This window comes from Pholcus phalangioides, unplaced genomic scaffold, assembly GCF_987345545.1.
Source record: "Pholcus phalangioides strain wild (caught in Gottingen) unplaced genomic scaffold, Ppha-v1.0 ptg000039l_1, whole genome shotgun sequence".
In the NCBI taxonomy this organism is placed as follows: domain Eukaryota; kingdom Metazoa; phylum Arthropoda; class Arachnida; order Araneae; family Pholcidae; genus Pholcus; species Pholcus phalangioides.
The window spans coordinates 29,039,249-29,058,853 of record NW_028301625.1 but is presented as its reverse complement, the minus strand read 5'-3'; the positions used below and the strand labels follow the sequence as shown (position 1 = coordinate 29,058,853).

At 33.9% G+C, this 19,605-nt stretch overlaps 1 protein-coding gene across 2 annotated transcripts in view; it reads right to left on the bottom strand.

Annotated features, from left to right (window-relative positions):
- Window positions 1-19,605, bottom strand: part of LOC149065798 (uncharacterized) — a 76,458-nt gene that overhangs the window by 4,867 nt on the left and 51,986 nt on the right. Inside the window, exons 5-14 of one of the 2 annotated variants that reach the window (XM_089253781.1) lie at window positions 15,893-16,027; window positions 15,397-15,576; window positions 12,965-13,125; window positions 12,478-12,711; window positions 9,933-10,082; window positions 6,762-6,926; window positions 3,228-3,482; window positions 2,133-2,267; window positions 989-1,142; window positions 545-661 (exon numbers count right to left, since the gene is read on the bottom strand). In XM_089253781.1, coding sequence (XP_089109907.1) covers window positions 545-661; window positions 989-1,142; window positions 2,133-2,267; window positions 3,228-3,482; window positions 6,762-6,926; window positions 9,933-10,082; window positions 12,478-12,711; window positions 12,965-13,125; window positions 15,397-15,576; window positions 15,893-16,027 — 1,686 coding nt within the window. The remainder of the gene's footprint in view (window positions 1-544; window positions 662-988; window positions 1,143-2,132; window positions 2,268-3,227; window positions 3,483-6,761; window positions 6,927-9,932; window positions 10,083-12,477; window positions 12,712-12,964; window positions 13,126-15,396; window positions 15,577-15,892; window positions 16,028-19,605) is intronic. The other variant, XM_089253782.1, reaches the window with a different exon arrangement.

Genomic DNA, 19,605 nt, shown 5'->3' with positions numbered 1-19,605 from the left:
AATTTTTTACGGTAGGATCAATGGTTTGCTAGTAAAATACCATACACCCTGTTACCTATGCACCCTGTATATGTATGTATACTGAAATCATCTCATCCCTTTCCTTCCCTTAAGGTCTATCTCCGCTTTCGGTACTGAATAGAGATGATAAGCATAAATACATAAGATGGAACTGTATAGGAAAATGAAAAAATGGGTTGTGTATTATGTTAGATGAAGTTGGTATGGCAATAAAGTTTGAATAAAGTTTGCTGTCATGGAACTAAGGAGGCTACCATTGTGCCTGCAAAAGTTTTGGAAAATCTTACTTAAAGTCAATGATATTCTTGACAAGTAAAGTTTCAAAAATTAAAAATTTTAACATGATTAATGATTTTTACTTAATTTTACCTGACACTAGCTTACCTTTTTTCCTTAACTAGATTTAAAGAGGATTTCAGATCAGAGGAAAGTGGAATGTTAAATTTAAATTTTCAGTAATTTGCGGTACTAAATCAATTTTACAATCAAATAAATGAGACAAGGTAGGAACTCTAAATTTTACCTGGTGGTTGCAAGGTGCATTTGTTTGTAATCTGAGTTGAAGAACTCTGTTGTTTTTCATTTGTTCCAGATAGCTTTGTCATTGATCCATCAATGTGACTTGAAGCACTCCTATTACCTACAAATGCAGAAAATTTAAAATAAAGTTATGTACATAGGAGAAATATATACAAAATTATGTCAGGATACCTCTTAACTTACAATGTCCATTTTCTAAATATATAATTTTTTGTAAAATAAAAAAGATATGCAAGTCACAAGTGAAGAAATTTTAGAGATGAGTGAACTAAAAAGCATTAAAATACCATGCATGACAACAGTCATAATTCATAATCAAAATTGTTTCTAACAAGTGAAAATGTGAGACACTTTTCTCTATTTAAATATTAAAGCAATGATTAGTATGATTTAATTGAATTCATATAATATCAAAAATAAATATTACTTTTTCTTGACGGCAAAAGACTAGGAAGCCATGAACGTGCTGTTTTGAGCTGAGCTTGAATTTTGTTCTTCAGTCTACTACGTGTACTTCTTCCATTTTTGTTTAAGCTAGATGTCACACTACAAGGACCAACAACTATTTGCTCTTCTAATGGCTGTAATTGATAAGAACTTTAATCATGAAAAATTCAAAAATAAACTACTTGAATAAAAATTCATATTAAATAATTTCTACATGGCTATGATTTATTATCACATTTGAAATAAACATACTGTAAGAAGTTAAACAAAGAACAAACTTCTTGTTATTACAGTGGGGTCTATATTATACTACACTTATTCATCTAGAAATGTCCATTAACACTTATGTGGATGATTTTTTGCTGCAACAGTAAAAATATTTTACCCTTTCTTCTAGGTGTAACACTGGAGCAAAATTGCAACCCTGTCAAAGGCATTATTATTTTATCTATGAACCCTTATCTCATTTTTGTTTCCCCTATTTTATATTTTTTTACCAACTTGAATTTGATGAAAAGAAGGGAAGGAAAAAAAGATTGAACATATCTTTTCCTTCATTTTAAAAATGTAACAAAGAATTCGACACTCTGCAACTTTCTGCAGCTGAAGAACAAGCTTTATATTTCAGTCAGACAAGGTTGGACTGAGATTTCAGTCTACCCCCCTCCACCCCTGGCTACAATGTGTTGATTGGCATTGAGATAATTTTTTTCCAAAGTTGGTGAGAAAATTTTTACAGAAGTCAGAGATTCTCCTACTAATGTAAGTGAAGGTGAAAAGACTTCACAAGTGCAAATAAGCAATAAAGATGCCTTTCAATGATGATTTTGATCAATTGCTTCATTGGAGCAGTAAGAACATTGCAACTAATCAGAAATAATATTACTAAAAAAAACTTTGTACAGATGCAAAGCGAAAACTGACCAAATTGTCTTTTTGTCTGTTGAGTGTTGAATATAGATCCAATTATAACTAGTATAGATTATGCTTGACACTTCAATTGATGTATTTATTATAGACCCAGACCTGTCTCAATCAGTTAATTAGCATTGTACTGAAATTCAAAAATACAATTTTATGGTGGTATACTTTAATTACTTACAATAGCTAATTGCATATATTACCTCTACTTCAGCATTCTCTGTAATCTCCCAGATTGATTCAGCTTCTATGGTTCCACTAGTGGTAGAAATGCTGTTATCACTGATGGGTGCTTCGATACCATCTGTTGTATCTTCTCTTTCACCCTGTGGAGATCCCTATACAAGGCAATGTAGGAAAATATTTAAAAAATTAAGTTTGTGAGAAATTTCATTATTTCTTTTGTTATCATCATTACAAATGACAGAAACTGAAAATAATTAACGTTACAGCGCTGCTTATTTGAATTACAGAAAATGTTATTACTTGGGTATCATTATCACTTTTGCAAAGAACAAGTCAGGCATTAACTCCACATAGGAGAAACATTTGACACTAGAATGACAGAAGTGGTCATTTGAACAGTAAATCCACTTCAAAAGGCAATCACAAGCTGTTCAAATTTTATTACTGTTCTCATCTTAACACTTTTGAATTCTATAAAACAAATATTCTAGGTCTTATAATGAATTATTCAAACAACTTTTCTACCTAGAATGATGACAACAGTCAAAATAACTGCCACTAGATTCTGCATGGATCTGATTACAAAACAACCTGAAATGGAGAGTTTCACTATGCAAGCATAAATATTGGGAGAAAAGAGGCTTTATTGAGGCATTTGCGATTTTAAGTATCCATGTTTAACCATTCAAAGCTTTGAAGTAGCTCGAATTGAAAAAAATTCAATTTTTTTCTCTTAATCATGATTCAATTTATAGAGATTTTCTATGAATCTTGAAACTTCTTAAAACACATGTCATCATGGGACAGAACCTATAGCCAAAACACAGGAACCAGTATTTGCAGAAACTGTCTCAAGTGACCTAGAAATCTTTTGGTTCACATGATTTGACCAGACATAGACAATTTTGACTCGTTCAAATGTTGAGTCCTTTAGACCGAGTAGACCTGTCTTTCCCATTTTTGCCTTTGATTAAAGCTTTCATTTTCTTTCTCTGCATTAACAAGAGTCTTTAAATATGCTCATAAACCTAAACTCATTTGCTGATTTCAACAGTCAATAAATAATATGGTAATAACTCCAAATTTTTCTATAATATTGAAAAAGAACAGACCTCTGATTTAACACTTGGGCTTGAAAGACTAGCTGTGTGGGTAACACCACTTCCTTCAGAATTTGGGCTACCTCCAGCACTACCAGGATCCAGATTTTGATCATCTATGTCTTTATCTCCATCTTTACCATCAGTTCCTTTATGTTTCTTATTAGCATAGAAATCTGGTCCATGCACAGTTTTTACATGTTTTCTCAATGAGCTTGGATCTGTGTACCTCTTTGTACAACCTGCAGCTTTACATACATATGGCTTCTAAAAATGAAGAGTAAAAATATATGTTGAAATTTTTTTTAGTCAAGAAAAACCCCCATACAGTTCAGAACTCATGAAATTATTGAACTGTTTAATGATCAAACACAAAAAACACAAAAAAAAATATATACCGATGAACCTCAATAGAAAATAAAGTAGTATGGACACCATTAAAATCTGTTATGCTTGCTCCTCAATTTAGCATCCTCGATTTAATGTTAATTTTTACTGATCTCATGGAAATCAGTTTTTCACTGTATTTAAAATTTAAGCGTATATATTCACAATTACTAAAATTAACTGAGTAATATAAATCAGTGAAGAAAGAAATAGAAAAGAAATAGTAACAAATAACTCATGAAAAAATACAGGGCACACAAGATTCGGTAGTAGAAGACTGCAGCAAAAAGAGGCATGTGCAGGGAGAGGCACTGGGGACGCAGACCCCCCACAAGATGATGAAAATTTTGAAATATTTTCAAATATTTTTTAAAAAGAAAATATTGTATGATAACACTTTGTATGATATTCTTAATTAATTTGAAATGCTTTTTGAAGGTTAGTAACTCAAAAATCTCTTTGAAAGAAATTCTGTGTGCCCCCTACCCAAACCTGATGGACCCCCTCCAAAGGTCAATCCTGCATATGCCTCTGGCAAGAAGAGTAAAAAGATAATAGAAAGAAGAGTAATTTATAGTATGATGGTTTAACTTATGTGTGCTAGTTTGAGTTTGGTTTGAACATTTTTTTTCCATGGGACTCAATATTTTGTATAGACAGCATAAAAATAGTTATTTTATTAATAGGGGCATTTTCTTTATACAACATTAATTTCAGTTTCTCAAGATTAGAGAAAAAATTAAGCAACTTAATTTGTTCAAGTTAACAAACTTAAAATAATGAACAACCATTGTTTTCATTAAAGCTTTATTATGCTTTATAATTACACGATCACATTATCTACCTTTATGCTCATTTTTTGGATCCCTACTAAATAGACCTTATTATTGTGTTTGAAAAACATTTTATAAATCAAAAGATGTTTCAGAATGAAAATTTTCTAAAGGAACTCATGCATGTGTATTTGTGTATTGTGTGGCTGCTCCCTGATATGTGATTTATACATAATAGTAACTATGATTAAATATAGTATAGTCAAACCTCTCATCAGTGTGTCACCCGGGTAATGCATCACTCTGCTTACCAGGTCACTTTTTGGATATCCCAATTATCCTCTATGGGGTTTTAATGTTATTAAACTCCTGATAATGTGTCACCCACACTCCGCTTAAGGGATCACTTTTGCGAAAGCACTCTTTCGAAAATTATTATCCAAATCAGAAACGCTTCATACAATATACACCATAAGTTCGAAGTTCACTCTTAACGTCAAAGATCTACTAGCATTACAAGCAGAAGCTACTGAAGCCATCTCCATCCCTCTCAAACACCTTTCACCACAGACTTGTTGACGGAATCCTTCTTTCAACATTGGGCTATTTCTTCTTTAGGAATGGTTCAACAGGAATTTTTTTTTTGTTGGTGAATTGCGGTTCTGGGGCAACTCAATATTTTTGGAGGCTTTTAGATGTTATATAAGCAAATCTTGTCTCCAAATGTCACATCTGAGTTACAAATACTCTATCAAGGAGTCATCCAAAATTTCAAGTTGTATTATAAAAAATTATTGCTGAAGGATTTTTTATTAGAGTGATCAATAGAAAAAAAACTATTGTTTCTGAAAATTCTGTCAATGACAATGAAGATGACAATAATGACTTAGTCCCACTTGCTGTGTTAGAGCATCTGCAAAATTGTGGGAAAGATAGGCCTGATGAACAAATGTATCTGAATGCTAATGAAAATTATCAGATATACACTCAGAACATAATGGATACTGTAGCTGAACTTGGAAAGTAAAAAGTCCACCCATCACCTCAGACATTTCTGCTTCCAAACCTATATCTTTTCTGTACTCTCATATGCCTGTGAAATCTGGGATCCTCATACTCTCTCCGACATAGACAAACTACTTTACCGCACACCAACTCCAGTCATATATTGCCATATGGCAATTTCCAACTAGTGGAGTTGGGTGGGAAATGAAGGTGTCATCTATTGGTGGTCACCCCAGGCTTGATAGGTAAAGAACTTTTTCTGATGTTCTTTTGGCTGGATTCGAACCCATGGACCTTGATGGAAACCTTCATAGTGGAAAATGAGCATCTTACCAGTGCACCACTAGGAGGCATAGACAAACTAGAATCTATTCAAAATAAATCTGCACCAGCTTCATTTTAAACTATTGGTCATCCTCCGTCTCTGTTACTGAACTCAAGTGGCAATTCAATATCCAACTACTTTACACCTGTAGACATAGCTCTTGATTAACTTTCTTTTTCAAAATCCCTCATGGCTTTTTTCATATTGGCATTTTTAATTTTCTAACTCCAGCTTCATACTTTTCCGATAGAATTAACCATTCCCAAAAATTGAAACTCACCTTTGCATCAACAGATTGTTTCAAATTTAGTTTCTTTCTTCGAACAATAACCTATTGGAACAACTTCCCATCAAACATTATTGATTGTACAACAGTTTCCAATTTATTTTGTAACATCAACCGTCTGTTCTGTCAAACTTCACCACTGCATTCCCTTGTATAGGCCTTGACCAAGCAATATTGAATAAATAAATAAATATTCGCACAATGATGAAACAAAGAATTACCACCTACGATGACACTTTTGGAACAAGAGGCCATGGATTCTATTGACTTTTAAAGAAAATTTGTATCCGACTAAAAAGCACAACAGATAGAGACTTCCAATTTTTATCTTTTTTGAAGAAAAGGGTCACTTCTTGAACTACCAATTCATACAAACAGAACTCCAAAAGAAGTAAACTGCCATACAAAATGCCAATACTTTGGTTTCTATAAACATGCAAAAAAATTTGAGAATTTTTAAATATAAAAAAAAGTAATATTTTGTGTTGTTCAAATGTGTAATTATGTATCAAATAAACATTAATTAATAAAAACTTGAGTAATCAATTTTCAAGACAACTTGTTTGAATAACTAACTAAAATTTGTATTTTTTTTGCATGAATGTATCAATAAGGAAACAATTAGCACTTCCGTGGCTTATTCCATTTAAAAGGTCACTCCGCTTACAGGCTCATATTTTTGCTCTCCCAAGAGTGACTCATTAACAAGGTTTGACTGTAATTATACAGTCATAAAATTGTTTGGAAATAAATATAAAACATATACTTACAGCATTGGAATGAGTTCTATTTTGGTGTTTAGCTCGATCAGATGCATTACTAAATGCTTTTGTACAACCAGGAAACTCACAGGTGTATGGTTTTTCACCAGTATGGGATCTGAGATGTGTCTTTAGATTCTCAAGGCGTGAATAAGCTTTTGTGCAGCCTTCAAACTACAGGAAGAGATTGATTGCTATTCAAAGTCAGACAGCTATGTGAAATTCTACACTCAGAAATGATAAAGTTGCAGGATTGTAAACTATTATTTATATTTTTTTTTGCTTTTCACTGTTTAAAGGCCAATGTTCTATAAATGGAACATAGTTTGTATTTACAAAATATCAGATAAAAATTGATTCAAACATTTTCGGTTTTTTTTTAAATCATATATAGAGGAGAGTTCAAAGTATTTTTTGAAATAAATTTAGAAACTTCAGGTTAATATAAATTTTTTTGACAGAATTTTGAAATTTGACATTTTTAGGGCATTTTTCCCCATTTTGATTAAAATTTGATAAAAATTTATTTTAATTTTGAAGTAAATTGAAAATCATTGTGTGTGTTTCTACCCCTTGATATATCAATCAAAGTAAATCAATTTTTTTTCATACTTTTACATGTGAACAAGCTACACATATTGAAATATGCATTTTCCATTTATGAAACATTGGTTTTTCAAGAGAGCAGGATTCTAGAGATATCTAATGTGAAGTGCGCTGCTTCGATTTTCCTGTTCAAACCCCAGGGTGTTGTCATCATTCAACATATGTATAGGGGTGAATTCTGCATAATATGACACAGAGGTATATGCTTTCTGGGCTGAATTGTTTATATATTGTGTGAGTACTTTTATTCTTGCATTCTTAGAAATACATGTTTTTGCGAACCGCAGACTAATCAAACCGAGATCGGCAATCATAGATAATCCTGTTATGTTCAGCTGAATATAACCATATCCAAAAGATGTCTCACATTAGAAGAAGCTGTAGGATATTTATAAGCGTCTAGATATATATAACTAGTAGGATATTTATAACTTGCAGATATATATGCCAATTACTTGCTGATGAAAATGGGAACATCATGTATGATCATGCTATTGTTGAAAATGATCTAGTGACAACAGTTCCAAGTGATGTATGTTGAATGCTAGATATATTTTGCAACATTAGTATGACCGGTATGAGGTATTAGAAGCTCCCGAAACGTGTTCTTCAAAAGATGTAGGGCAGAAAAAGTGCAACACTCATGTGAACGTTTCAAGAAAAGGCAAGACAGTTTTGAGCATTCTGAAGACAAAAAAAAAAAAAACCATTGCATAGGATAGAAAAAATTCTTCCTGGAATTGGAACAAAACCTCAGCTCTGGATTATAGTGGAAAAGATTTGCCATATGACCATTATAGTATGTTGGAAAATTCATTCAGAGTTGTAAAAAGTGGAACTTATATTTCGCATTTGGAATTCCGAAGAGAAGTGACAATGAACCTTTTATGAACAAAGGAGGGGCTAATTATTCATCCAGGTCCACATTGTCAACTGAAAAAGGATGCCAGGTCATCTGATGGTCATTATATGTTAATAACTTTAATGTTATAACTTATATATTAATAACTGCACTTAAACAGTAAAGAAAAACCATTTGACTTATCTTATCCCAAAATTTTATAACAATCTCGCAAACGACATCCTCAGTTCTATATCTCTTCCTCTGTTAAAAAAACGGTTCAAGAATTACCTATTTACCATAAACAACATTAAAGACCATTTTGGAAATCTCTGTGTATAGATATGTATGTGTGCATATATATAGACTTATATACACGCAATTTTTGAGCTATAGATAAAATATAATTACGTTAATTGATACGTTTATATTCCTCCCATTGTTGCCCATATGATAAAATGTTATAGTTATAATTATTATTATTTTATATTGGTTGCTTTTTTTGCTAATAATGATTGCACACTAATTTCATTGCGTTCACCAGATTTACCAATATAAATATTTGTGCAAAAATCATTACTTATATAACAACCTATTACGTTTATAGATATTACTCTGTTTTCTTCCGTCTCCCCCTCTTTTTGTTTCTGTGTTTACAATTTTTTTTGTCGTTAGTTTTTCATTTTAATGGATGTATTATACACATAAATTATATACTTGATTCAACTATTGAAAATGGCTGTACCCTTATAAAATTGGTGTGTCCACCAGTATGGATCCTATAGGACAGTTTCTCAACCGCCAGGCCACAGCCTAGTACTGTGCCCTGGCATCAGTTAAAACGGGCCGTGAGTGATTCATCTTTTAATTCTTTCCCATTTATTTCCCATAGTCGTGTTTATGATCAGGCCTTCCACTAAAAAAAATACTCAACCGGGCTGCAGGCTTCCAAAGGTTGAGAACCACTGCTATAGGATCCCTTGATAGATTTTTCTTATGTTTGATTTGCTTTGTAACAATAATAATAAGACAATAAAATTGAAATATATTGTGTCTGCAATGCAAGGATGGAGTGCGGTTTGCTGAAAAACACTAAATGCTATCAATGTGAAAAACGAGTCCATCACACACAAAGATGTTTTCCTTCTTTTATCACAGACATTAGAAAAAAAAATTGAATTTTCTGCACACATTTTCATGTTAAAAAAATTGGTAGTGTTGCGAATTTGAATTTGTAGTAGAAAATGGAAAGTTTCGTGCAGCAACTGTACTCCAGAAATAAAAAATCGTGAGAATATAGTTTAATATATACCAGTTTCTGCTTTGACCTCTCCCCAAGTGCCAATGTTTCCATTTATGGAACATCATGGAAAACAAAAAAAAATTGTTTTCTTCAAATTTCAAAGTTGATCTATGTATAGGCATGCAAAAGGCCTTCGAATTCCAAATTTCAAAACAATAAGTGATTTTGTTCATAGTTTGGCCTTTAAACAGTTACAAAGTATTCCCAGACATCTGGGGGTCCGCAGACCACAGATTGAAAAACCACCAGTTTAAGTCATGTTCTGCTTGGTATACATGCAAAATTTCATGAAGTTTGGTCAAGAATTATAAATTTGCATTGAGAACATAAAAATACAAAATAACCAGTGATACCGTAACATTTAACTTGAAAAATACTGCAAAAAATAATGCATACAATAAAATATTTAAGCTATCCAACTAATACTTACAGTGCATTTATGAGGCTTCTCTCCTGTGTGTCTTCTCATGTGAACCACAAGCATATAATGAGCTTTAAATGGCTTTTCTTCTCGAGAGCAATCTTTCCACCGGCATACAAAAATTTTTTTGTTACTGTGAGTGTGATCGTCATTGATATGCTGTAAAATAAGTGACTCAAAATGAGTAATTTTAATGACCAAAAGTTTCTTTGATAATTTGCACTTATATTTATATACAGTAAAACCTTGATTATCTGGGGTAATTGTGCGATCATGGTAACCAAAAACCTTGGATAAGCTGTCACGAATAAAATGTTGTACGGAATTGCTAAATAAAAATTGCTAATAAAAAGCTGTCACGAAATTGTGCAAGGTGGCAGTAATCACAAAATAGTTCAAATAATAAAAGATATATTCATGTATTTTTCCCTTTTAAAATGAGTCCCCAGCAAGTCTTTTTTTTTTTGCTTCTTGTTCTTTTTTCATTACTGTAGTTCAGTGTACGTTAGGGTTATGAGAGCTCAAATTCTGCCCCCGGGGCCAATCTGGCACATTCAAGAATTTTATCTGACCCACAAAGCCAGTTAAAATACACTGCTGGCCACCGTAAATGCAACACCCTGAAGGAAGCATGCAAATAATATGAAATTTACAACATGCATTAGCGGAGGTGAGATATGCAAATGATTAGAATTTCAGCGCAGATGCACATCACGCGCGCCTGTGGCGCCACTTCAAAGTGCTATTTAAGGCTTGGAGATTTTGACGATTTGAAGTACGGCAATTGTGTTTTTCTTGTGGTTTTTTTCAAAAAAAAACAATCAATTATGCCTCGTAGAAAACAGCGATCATCTTTTGATCAAGTATCCGAGTTCGACAGAGGAAGGATAGTGGCCTACCGAGATTGTGGATTATCTTTCAGGGAAATCGGTAGTCGTGTTGGACGAAACCAAACAACTGTAATGCAGGTATGTGATCGTTGGATGCAGGAGGGTACGACGGACTGACGTGTTCGATCGCATCCACCTCAGTGCACCACTTCACGTGATGACAGGCGTATTGTGCGTATGGCAGTGACGGATCGCTCAGCCACATCACGAACCATAGCACAGCACATTCAGTCTGTACCGCATCATCCAGTGTCTGCGCATACCATTCGACGCCATTTACAGCAGAGTGGTCTGTCCGCAAGACGTCCATTGCTTCGTCTACCCTTGACGCAGAACCACAGACGTCTCCGCCGCCAATGGTGCGATGAAAGAAGGATGTGGACGGCACAATGGAATGAAATTGTCTTTACTGACGAGTCACGCTTCTGTCTGCAACACCACGATGGTCAGATTCGAGTCTGGAGACACCGTGGAGAGAGGATGCTGAACAGCTGCGTTATGCACCGCCACACTGGTCCTGCACCGGGTATTATGGTATGGGGCGGTATTGGATATCACTCTCGCACTCCTCTAGTACGCATTGCCGGTACTTTAAAAAGCCAGCGCTACATCTCCGAGGTGTTGGAGCCAGTTGTCCTTCCTTACCTTCAGGGCTTGCCCACAGCAATATTTCAACAGGATAATGCGTGACCACACATGGCACGCATTGTCCAAAGGTTCTTCGTCAATCGCTAGATTGAATTGCTTCCCTGGCCAGCTCGCTCTCCGGATCTTTCGCCGATAGAAAACATGTGGTCCATGGTTGCTCAACGATTGACCCAGATTACATCCCCAGCTGCCACACCAGATCAACTTTGGCAACGCGTGGAAGCTGCTTGGTCTGCTGTACCCCAAGAACACATCCAAAGTCTCTTTGAATCAATGCCGAGGCGTGTGGCAGCGGTGATCTCCAACAATGGCGGCTACTCTGCTACTGATTTTGACAGGAACCACACTTCACAGAAGTCTATAAATTTAATCATTTGATGCTTGGTCAACATGTTATCTACAAAATAAATATTGTTGCGATATCTCTTGTCTTTCTTGGTGTTGCAATTTGGGTGGCCAGCAGTGTATATACATAAAGCTAAAACTTGCTGACTTGAGTCTTTCTACAATGATATTTCTCCAATTTTTTTTTGGAATTGCCTTTAATCTAATTATACTACAGTATTGTTTACGATGACATTTTCTCATATCTTGCTCAAAATCACCATATCAATATACTTCAATATAGTTTTAAACACCTCACTAGTTATTACTCCTCTGAGGGAATCTAGTGACATCACTTATTTTGAACCACCTGACCCCAGAAAACATTATTAAAGTTTCTGCTGTTGTTACTTTCTGTGTAGGACACAAGAATGTAGAACAGTAAATTCCTTTTCACATTGAAACACAAAACTCAATTTCATCAATTGCTAATAAGTTATAATTTTGTGCACCAATAAATGCTCATAAATGTGTGTTTTGCTGGCAATAGCAACACTAATTTGTAAGAGATGTTAACAACAGCATTAAAATATAATAAAATAATAAAATGAGTTCTAAAATAAGTAATCTTACTCATCCAAAAACCTATACAAAAGTAATCGGGACTACTAAATTGTTAATCAAAAACATACTTTTACAAGTTCATCTTGAGTCAAAAATTCTTTCCCACATTCTTCCCAATGACAGCTGGTCTCCACAAAATCATCTGGCTCATCTTTCATATCAGCGACTTTGTCATCATCCCCAACTGACAAGTCCCTTCCACCAGCATATTCTTTTTTAACGCTTAATTTATGTTGAGCTTCTTCATTTACTGTACTGCTTACAACATTGCTGGCTGTTTCTGGACGACATGGAAGATCAATCTATGTTAAATTAAAAAGAAAGAAATGCATAGTTCAGTACAATGAAATATAGTTCATATTATCTTATCAAAGAAAAACACGGGTAGTTCAGTACAATGGAATATGATTTTATACTACCTCATCAGCAAAACAAAGTTTTTTGTGTGAAGCGTTTATAACAAAAGTTATATTCACAATCAGGAGCAATAAAAGAGACTTGGACAGTAGAAAACAAAACAATTATATATAGAATTTGAAGAAAATAAATGCATACTCCTTTATCTAATTTTGTCATCCCCAATGTTGTGGAATAGGAACCAATTAGTGGTTGGTGTGAAGGCAATGAAGATGAAAATACAGCATTCTGTCTCATGAAATGATGTAAGTGGGATGGAGTTGCTTGCTGACCAATGCCCATGGCTGGACTTAGAGCACCTTGATAGAGATGTTATTTGTATGAAATACTGAGCAATATTTCATTCAATGTTTTTATGTAATCAAAAATGTATCTTATTTTATATCAAAACATACAAAATACTGCATACCTTAAATAATTTCCTGTGAGGCAAGGAAGAAAATACAGAAAATGTAATTAAATTTAATGCATATCTATCATGCAAAGACTAAAATTAATGCCAGCCTAATATGAAATACAGATGTTGTGCTTTGCACATTTTTCTACAAGTTCAGAGATATGCTCTTGAATTTCATTCAAGACATGTGCTCTTGCTTTGTAGTGTGACATCATTGCAATTGCCTTCCAATTCTTCACTCTGCTTATTCAAATCTTACACACATGCTCAAGGAACAAAAAAAACTTGTTTACTTATACTCATTCATTTAATAATTTAATAAAAATACTTATTACTTTTAAACATGAGTCTGAATGTGGCTGCTGAACTAAAGGATCTTATAATGCAGGGAACATAAAAAGTTCAAAACAATCATCTCGTCAAACTTGATCTGCTTTATTTCGGTTAGCCCAAAATATCTTGGGTTCTTAATGTGATTTTATTTCCAATGTGGCAGTTATAATATGGATCAGGAAAATTTTAAAAACTGCTTAAAGGGTTAAGAGAGTTCAGACATTTAGGAATTATCCAGAATCTGTGACTCAAATTTACTGGCATGCCCGCTGATTTGGGTGAATACAGTATTTCGATTTTCAATATTTTATTATTATGTGAGCACACAGAATATTTTAAATAATACAAAAAATGTTCATTCCGTAAATTCACTCAAACCTAAAATTCAAAAAGAAGAAAGAAAAAAACTTGTCAGTTAACATCAAAATAATAACAATAAAGATATATTTTTTATTATGTATAATGAGACACTGTGCAGGTTGAAAATACTGTATAGCAGGGTGGCCAACCTTTTTCCAAGGTGTGCCATAATCAAGATTATGTATGATGATATGCCACTCTACGAATTTTAACATGCAGACTATATGCCCAGTTTTTATGGAACATGAGCATTCTCTTTGTGTCTGCAAAATATTATTTCGGCTGTCCTCTTATTTTTGTAAAAATGTTCAATTTGTCACTCTTTCTAGTTCTGAATTGTTTTTACTTTTGTAAAATTGTTATAAATTTGATTATTGCAATACATATATATCAAAAGAAATTCATCTTACCTACTTCATATGGGGCATAGATACTGTAACCTGAAGACTCAGGGTGCTTGGGCCCTCTTTCTAAATAAACCTTGTAAGAGAGCTTACCCTCTAGTCCCAAGAATTCATGGATATGTAGTGAAATTGTATTATACAATGCATGTCCCCATGCGGATGATCCTCAATCTCGTACACATGGCACGTCGAGCAACTATGCCCAAAAATGAATAGTTGAACAGAAACACATTAAATAGAAAGTCATCACATAAGTATTATTTTAAGGGTGCCTATATATACCATACTAAATATAGGTTTGGCAGCCTACAAGACCATCATTCATAAGAAAGAAATTGTTTAAAAGTTGGAGAGAATTTCTTTGATTTAAAAATGGAATAGAATTTGTTTAATTTTTGCAAAGAATCTGCCTGCCACTCCTGATATCATGGGTTGGCAAGTGTGCTACAGGTTGGCCACCCATGCTATATAGCATGAGTTTCAGAAGGGGAAAAATATATCACAAAACTTTCCAAATTAAAAGAAACTGACAATTCATTTTTTTTACCTTTCAATTAGTTTAAAAAGTTCAGCTCTCCATAGGTGAATTATATTTGTCTTTATTGTTTTATTAGAAAAAATGAATTATATTTGTCTATTTTAGTTTTGATATATTGATTTTTCCTGAGTGGTGTAATCATGGAATCATTAGCCAATACACACTCTGACACCAAGTATTTAATCACTTTCATTACTTCTTCCCTCACAAAAAGTGTTATGCTTCAAACCATCGGTAGATGATAAGATCCATCTGATATGCCAATTGCTAACACACAATGGAGCAATTACAGGGTTTAAGTGTTTTCAAAACCATAGTGAGAGGGAATACTTGAGGGGTCTGCCCCCCTTCCCCTGAAATGTAAGAAAATCCTTAAAAAGAGGGGAAAAGATGGCAAAATCTATTGTTATGTCACTTTGATCTCCCCTCCCAAAATGTAAGTAGTCCCCCTCAAAACGAAATTTCTGGCTATGGGCCTGAGTGTTTCCCATAACATTTTAAATTACTTTCATATTATTTTCTGAGTAATAAACCTCACCTGCTGATAAATGACCATAAGAACCACTTGCACTGGAACTCCGGGACCCATTCATGAACGAAACCAAAGAATTTGGTGAAAAACGTATCATTGAACCAATATCCATGTCTGAAAAATATGGTGAACTAGATAATGCTCGCTTGCGACCATGGCGGTTACCAGGGCTTGCTAAATGAGAACCTTGATGAATGAAGATTTTATAAAAGTTATTATATTATTAAGAAACTATTTGAATCAAAATCATATTTTTCCATTTTTTTGACAAAATAAATTTATAATAAATAAAGTTTTTCTTTTCTGATGGCAGAGTTATGTTAAAATCATGCATATAAAATAAGTAATGTCAATACAATGAGTGTTTTGTTGGTGTAACATGAATGTTCAGAAAAATTTAATAACTTTTGACAAAAATGTTTAATTAAATATTTCAATATTTAAATTAGATTTTCTGTTTAGAAATCGAAAATAGATTTGGTGTAACTAAAAAGCAACGAACCATCAGATGGCAACAGGTAATCGCACCCACTCAATGTTCCTGAAGTTTGACGTGCAGTATGACAATCACCTCTCATACAACGCTGCCCCAAAGCTGCCATTTGTTGCAAATATTCTGGATGAAATGGTGGAACCCCTATATAAAGTATAAGAATAAAATATATTAGCATAAATACAGTTAATATATTTTATTTTTATACATAAAGGGACATTTTTGTCACCCAGGTGTAGAAAATTAATGAACTAAGATTTAACACCATGTCTTATTGCAAATATATGATGCATGTATGCTAACTCATTTTACGTATTTATGGGAATTCAGTCAGGATAGAATTCTATTAATAATTTAAAAAATCATACATTGGTATTAAGATGAAGCAATAAAGAGCTGTCATACATGGCCTTATAATTAATTTTTAAGCAGCTTTTTGAAACAAACAAAAAGTAATTTATGGATAATTAAAAAATTTCAAAGGTTGTACAAAATTTTATACAGTTCTTTCTTACAATTACAAATTTGTTATACTATATCTCAATAGAATGCTCGGGGGTATTCTTAAAAAGGTCTCTTTGCGTTTTCCTAAAGTCATTCTACTTTTCCAGGGCTTAGTTCATCCTGGACTGGAGTATGCCATAAGGTTTTGGGGACCATACCTACAGAGGGACATAGATGTGGTTCAGGGGGTGCAGAGAAGAGTGCTCTTGTTGGCACACAAGGCTTGAGCTATGAAGAGAAACTTTATTTCTTGAATATGTTCATATTGGAAGAATGCAGGTATTGGGGGGGGGGATATGATCGTAGTGTTTAAAATATTCAATGGTATAGATAAGATATGGTTCATGAGTTATTAATACACGGGTGGTATATAGTCCCTTGAGGCCAAACACACACACATCGTATGCTATTTTTCTTCCTCTTTGTTTGTCTTTGAGTAAGTTTATATGCATATGTTTTTCCTGCAAAAAAATGGTTCGTCAAGAGAACAAAAGAACCAGCAAGAAAATGCCAGATTATTGAGAAGTTATCCATACTTATATAAGACAACCATAATATTTTTTATGGGCCACTATTATTAATTATTAGTCTTTTTTCATGATATATGCTCTTATATTGGGCTGCTGTATTTTATTTACATTTGACATCCTTATTTTTATTATGGGCATCTTTTTTCATGAGAGTCGCTGCAGTGTTGAACATTGAACATATGTTTTGATTGGCAACTTATCACCAAATGCGAGAGTTGATTGGCGATTTCACTCAAATAAACGTTTATGAATAAACGCTCTAAAAAATGACATTTTTGGCATTTGGATATTTTCATTATGAACAAAACCAATAACAAAGGAATGGGTCAACTCCCTATGAATTAATAAATGATAGCAGGGCCCAGCTTTGCTGGCTGCTCGCTCCATGAGCTGTTATTATTGCTAACTTGATGCATAGGCGGAGATAGACTTGGAAGTCTGGGGGGGGCACGGTCATTATTGCTGGGGGGGCAAGATGATGATGATGTCGATTCATCTATACATATATGCATTAGATCTGTCGACTTCACCTTTGATGCTGCCCCCCCCCCCCCCGTGTCTCCTCCCATGATTTGATGCAGCTGAACCGCATTTGGCTTAAATCAGAAAAAAATTAAAGCATTTTCTAGTGAATCAATAAATGACAACTTATTGTATGGGGGCAGATCCCGTACCCTCATCTTGCCACGTTCGCAGTTTGGGAACAACCCCCTAGCCCAGTGCATCTGGAGATTGGTTGTGAAATATACTATAATGAATCACATTTAACCTGTGTCCAATGGTTTAAAAAAATTTAATTTTATATTAAAATTAAAAAAATTAATAAAATTAAATATAAATTTAAGATCATCAAGAAACAAAGATGGTAAGGAGAGAAAAAAAATTTGGCTGGGTATGAGAAGGAATCGAACCCACAACCTTTGTTATGTGTGTCTGATGCTCTAACGACTATACCAATTGCGGATGTCGGTTTCTGGTAAAATTAAGTATATCTATCATTAAACATTACCAGGAAATATGTTGACGCCAACCAACAGTCACCAGAAAAACGTGTATCAATCATGCACATGCACATTCTGAGAATGTTCAACACTGTGGTGAGCCGCTTCTCTTTTTTCTGCCATCTCGTTGGGCAATTTGCTTGTTGTGGCCTTTGTATTTGTATCTGTTTTCAGCAAATGTTGAAGGAAACTAAAAAGCTAAATATTTATTTCTCCCCTTCGAAAAACAATTTATACTATATTTTTACTTTTATACTAATAACCTACTTTAAGAAATGGGGAAAAGCATATAACGCATACATGCCAACATTGGCTTAAAGCTTGTCAGTAGGAATGAATGTTCAGCTTTGCCATGGGAAGGAGGGTCCCCTCTATAGGACAACATATTCATAGTACAATAAAAAATAATCACTCAAAAATTATTATTTTTTTAAAATTCAACTGAAAGTTCATTAAATACAGCATCTCATTGGCACTGGAACCTGGAAGACTCAGGTCACATGAGGCCCCCTCCCGAAGCAGCGTTCTGACGTTGCTGAGTGCCTTAATAATTCATGAATATTCAATGCAATCCCAACCTGCATAACCCTTGTGGGCCATATATACGAACGTCTGGTGGCCCCATCCCTGCTTTCTTCATATCAGAACTCCTACGACACCTATGATGAAATACTCTTTCCAACACGAGTTCCGCGAGCTCGACCATGCACTATGAAAATGAGGCCGGGTCCAGACCCACTGCGCTGAACCACTCAAAAACCTGTTTTTAGTGCACAGCGTGTGGCGGTTTTGACAGAAAACAGGTTTTCGTGTGTTTGAACATTAAGTAGAGTGGCAGGTTTAAGCGTGGCTTTACAGATTGCCTTCCTGGCACAGACAAAACAGATCAGTTTCGAGTTTGTCTTCTCTCGAACTCTCTCACATACGTATACCAATTCATTGTTATGGTAAAGATCGATGCAATTTTTAAAAAATAATAAAAATACGTAAAACACAGCAAGAAACTCAAAAGTCTGGTTTTTTTAAATTGACTTCCATAGCATCTTCTGTAGTTCTGTAGTTTATTGCGGCCATTTGCAGAAACTAAAGACAATCCGTAGCAGTTGGCAACTCTGAGAATGAGACATTATTGAGACTAATGCTCAACACAATATAACAATGCAGCGTTTTTTTTTTATTATTTTTTTTTTTATTGGTTTTTGCAACTCACTCACATAAATGAGTACTTGATATAACAATACACTGTGGATTAAGAAAAATGATCTTTGTAAAGGAATTATCGTTATATTGAGAGGCAAAATTATCATTATGCCTCCCCACCTCCCAAATTTATACTGACATCCTAACTTTTGACTTTCAAATCACTGTTGCTAGTGGCATCAAAAAATGCACTGAAAAATATGTTTTTGCCACATAAGAATGTGATCAATTAGTTGATTGATGAAATTCAGTTTTGATTATTTTCACCCCTGTAAAGAGAAGTTAACTATACTAAACTTTTGTGTACTATACAGATAGTAGCAATATATATATATACGACAATTTCAAAAATATTTCCAAAAATACTTTGAATATCTGGTGGTGCAAAATACTGATATTATTAGATGCCATCAGAAGAACAAAAACTGGTTCAAAAATATGTTAAAGGCAATTTCAAGTGAGATAAAAAAATATTTGTAGTAGTGAT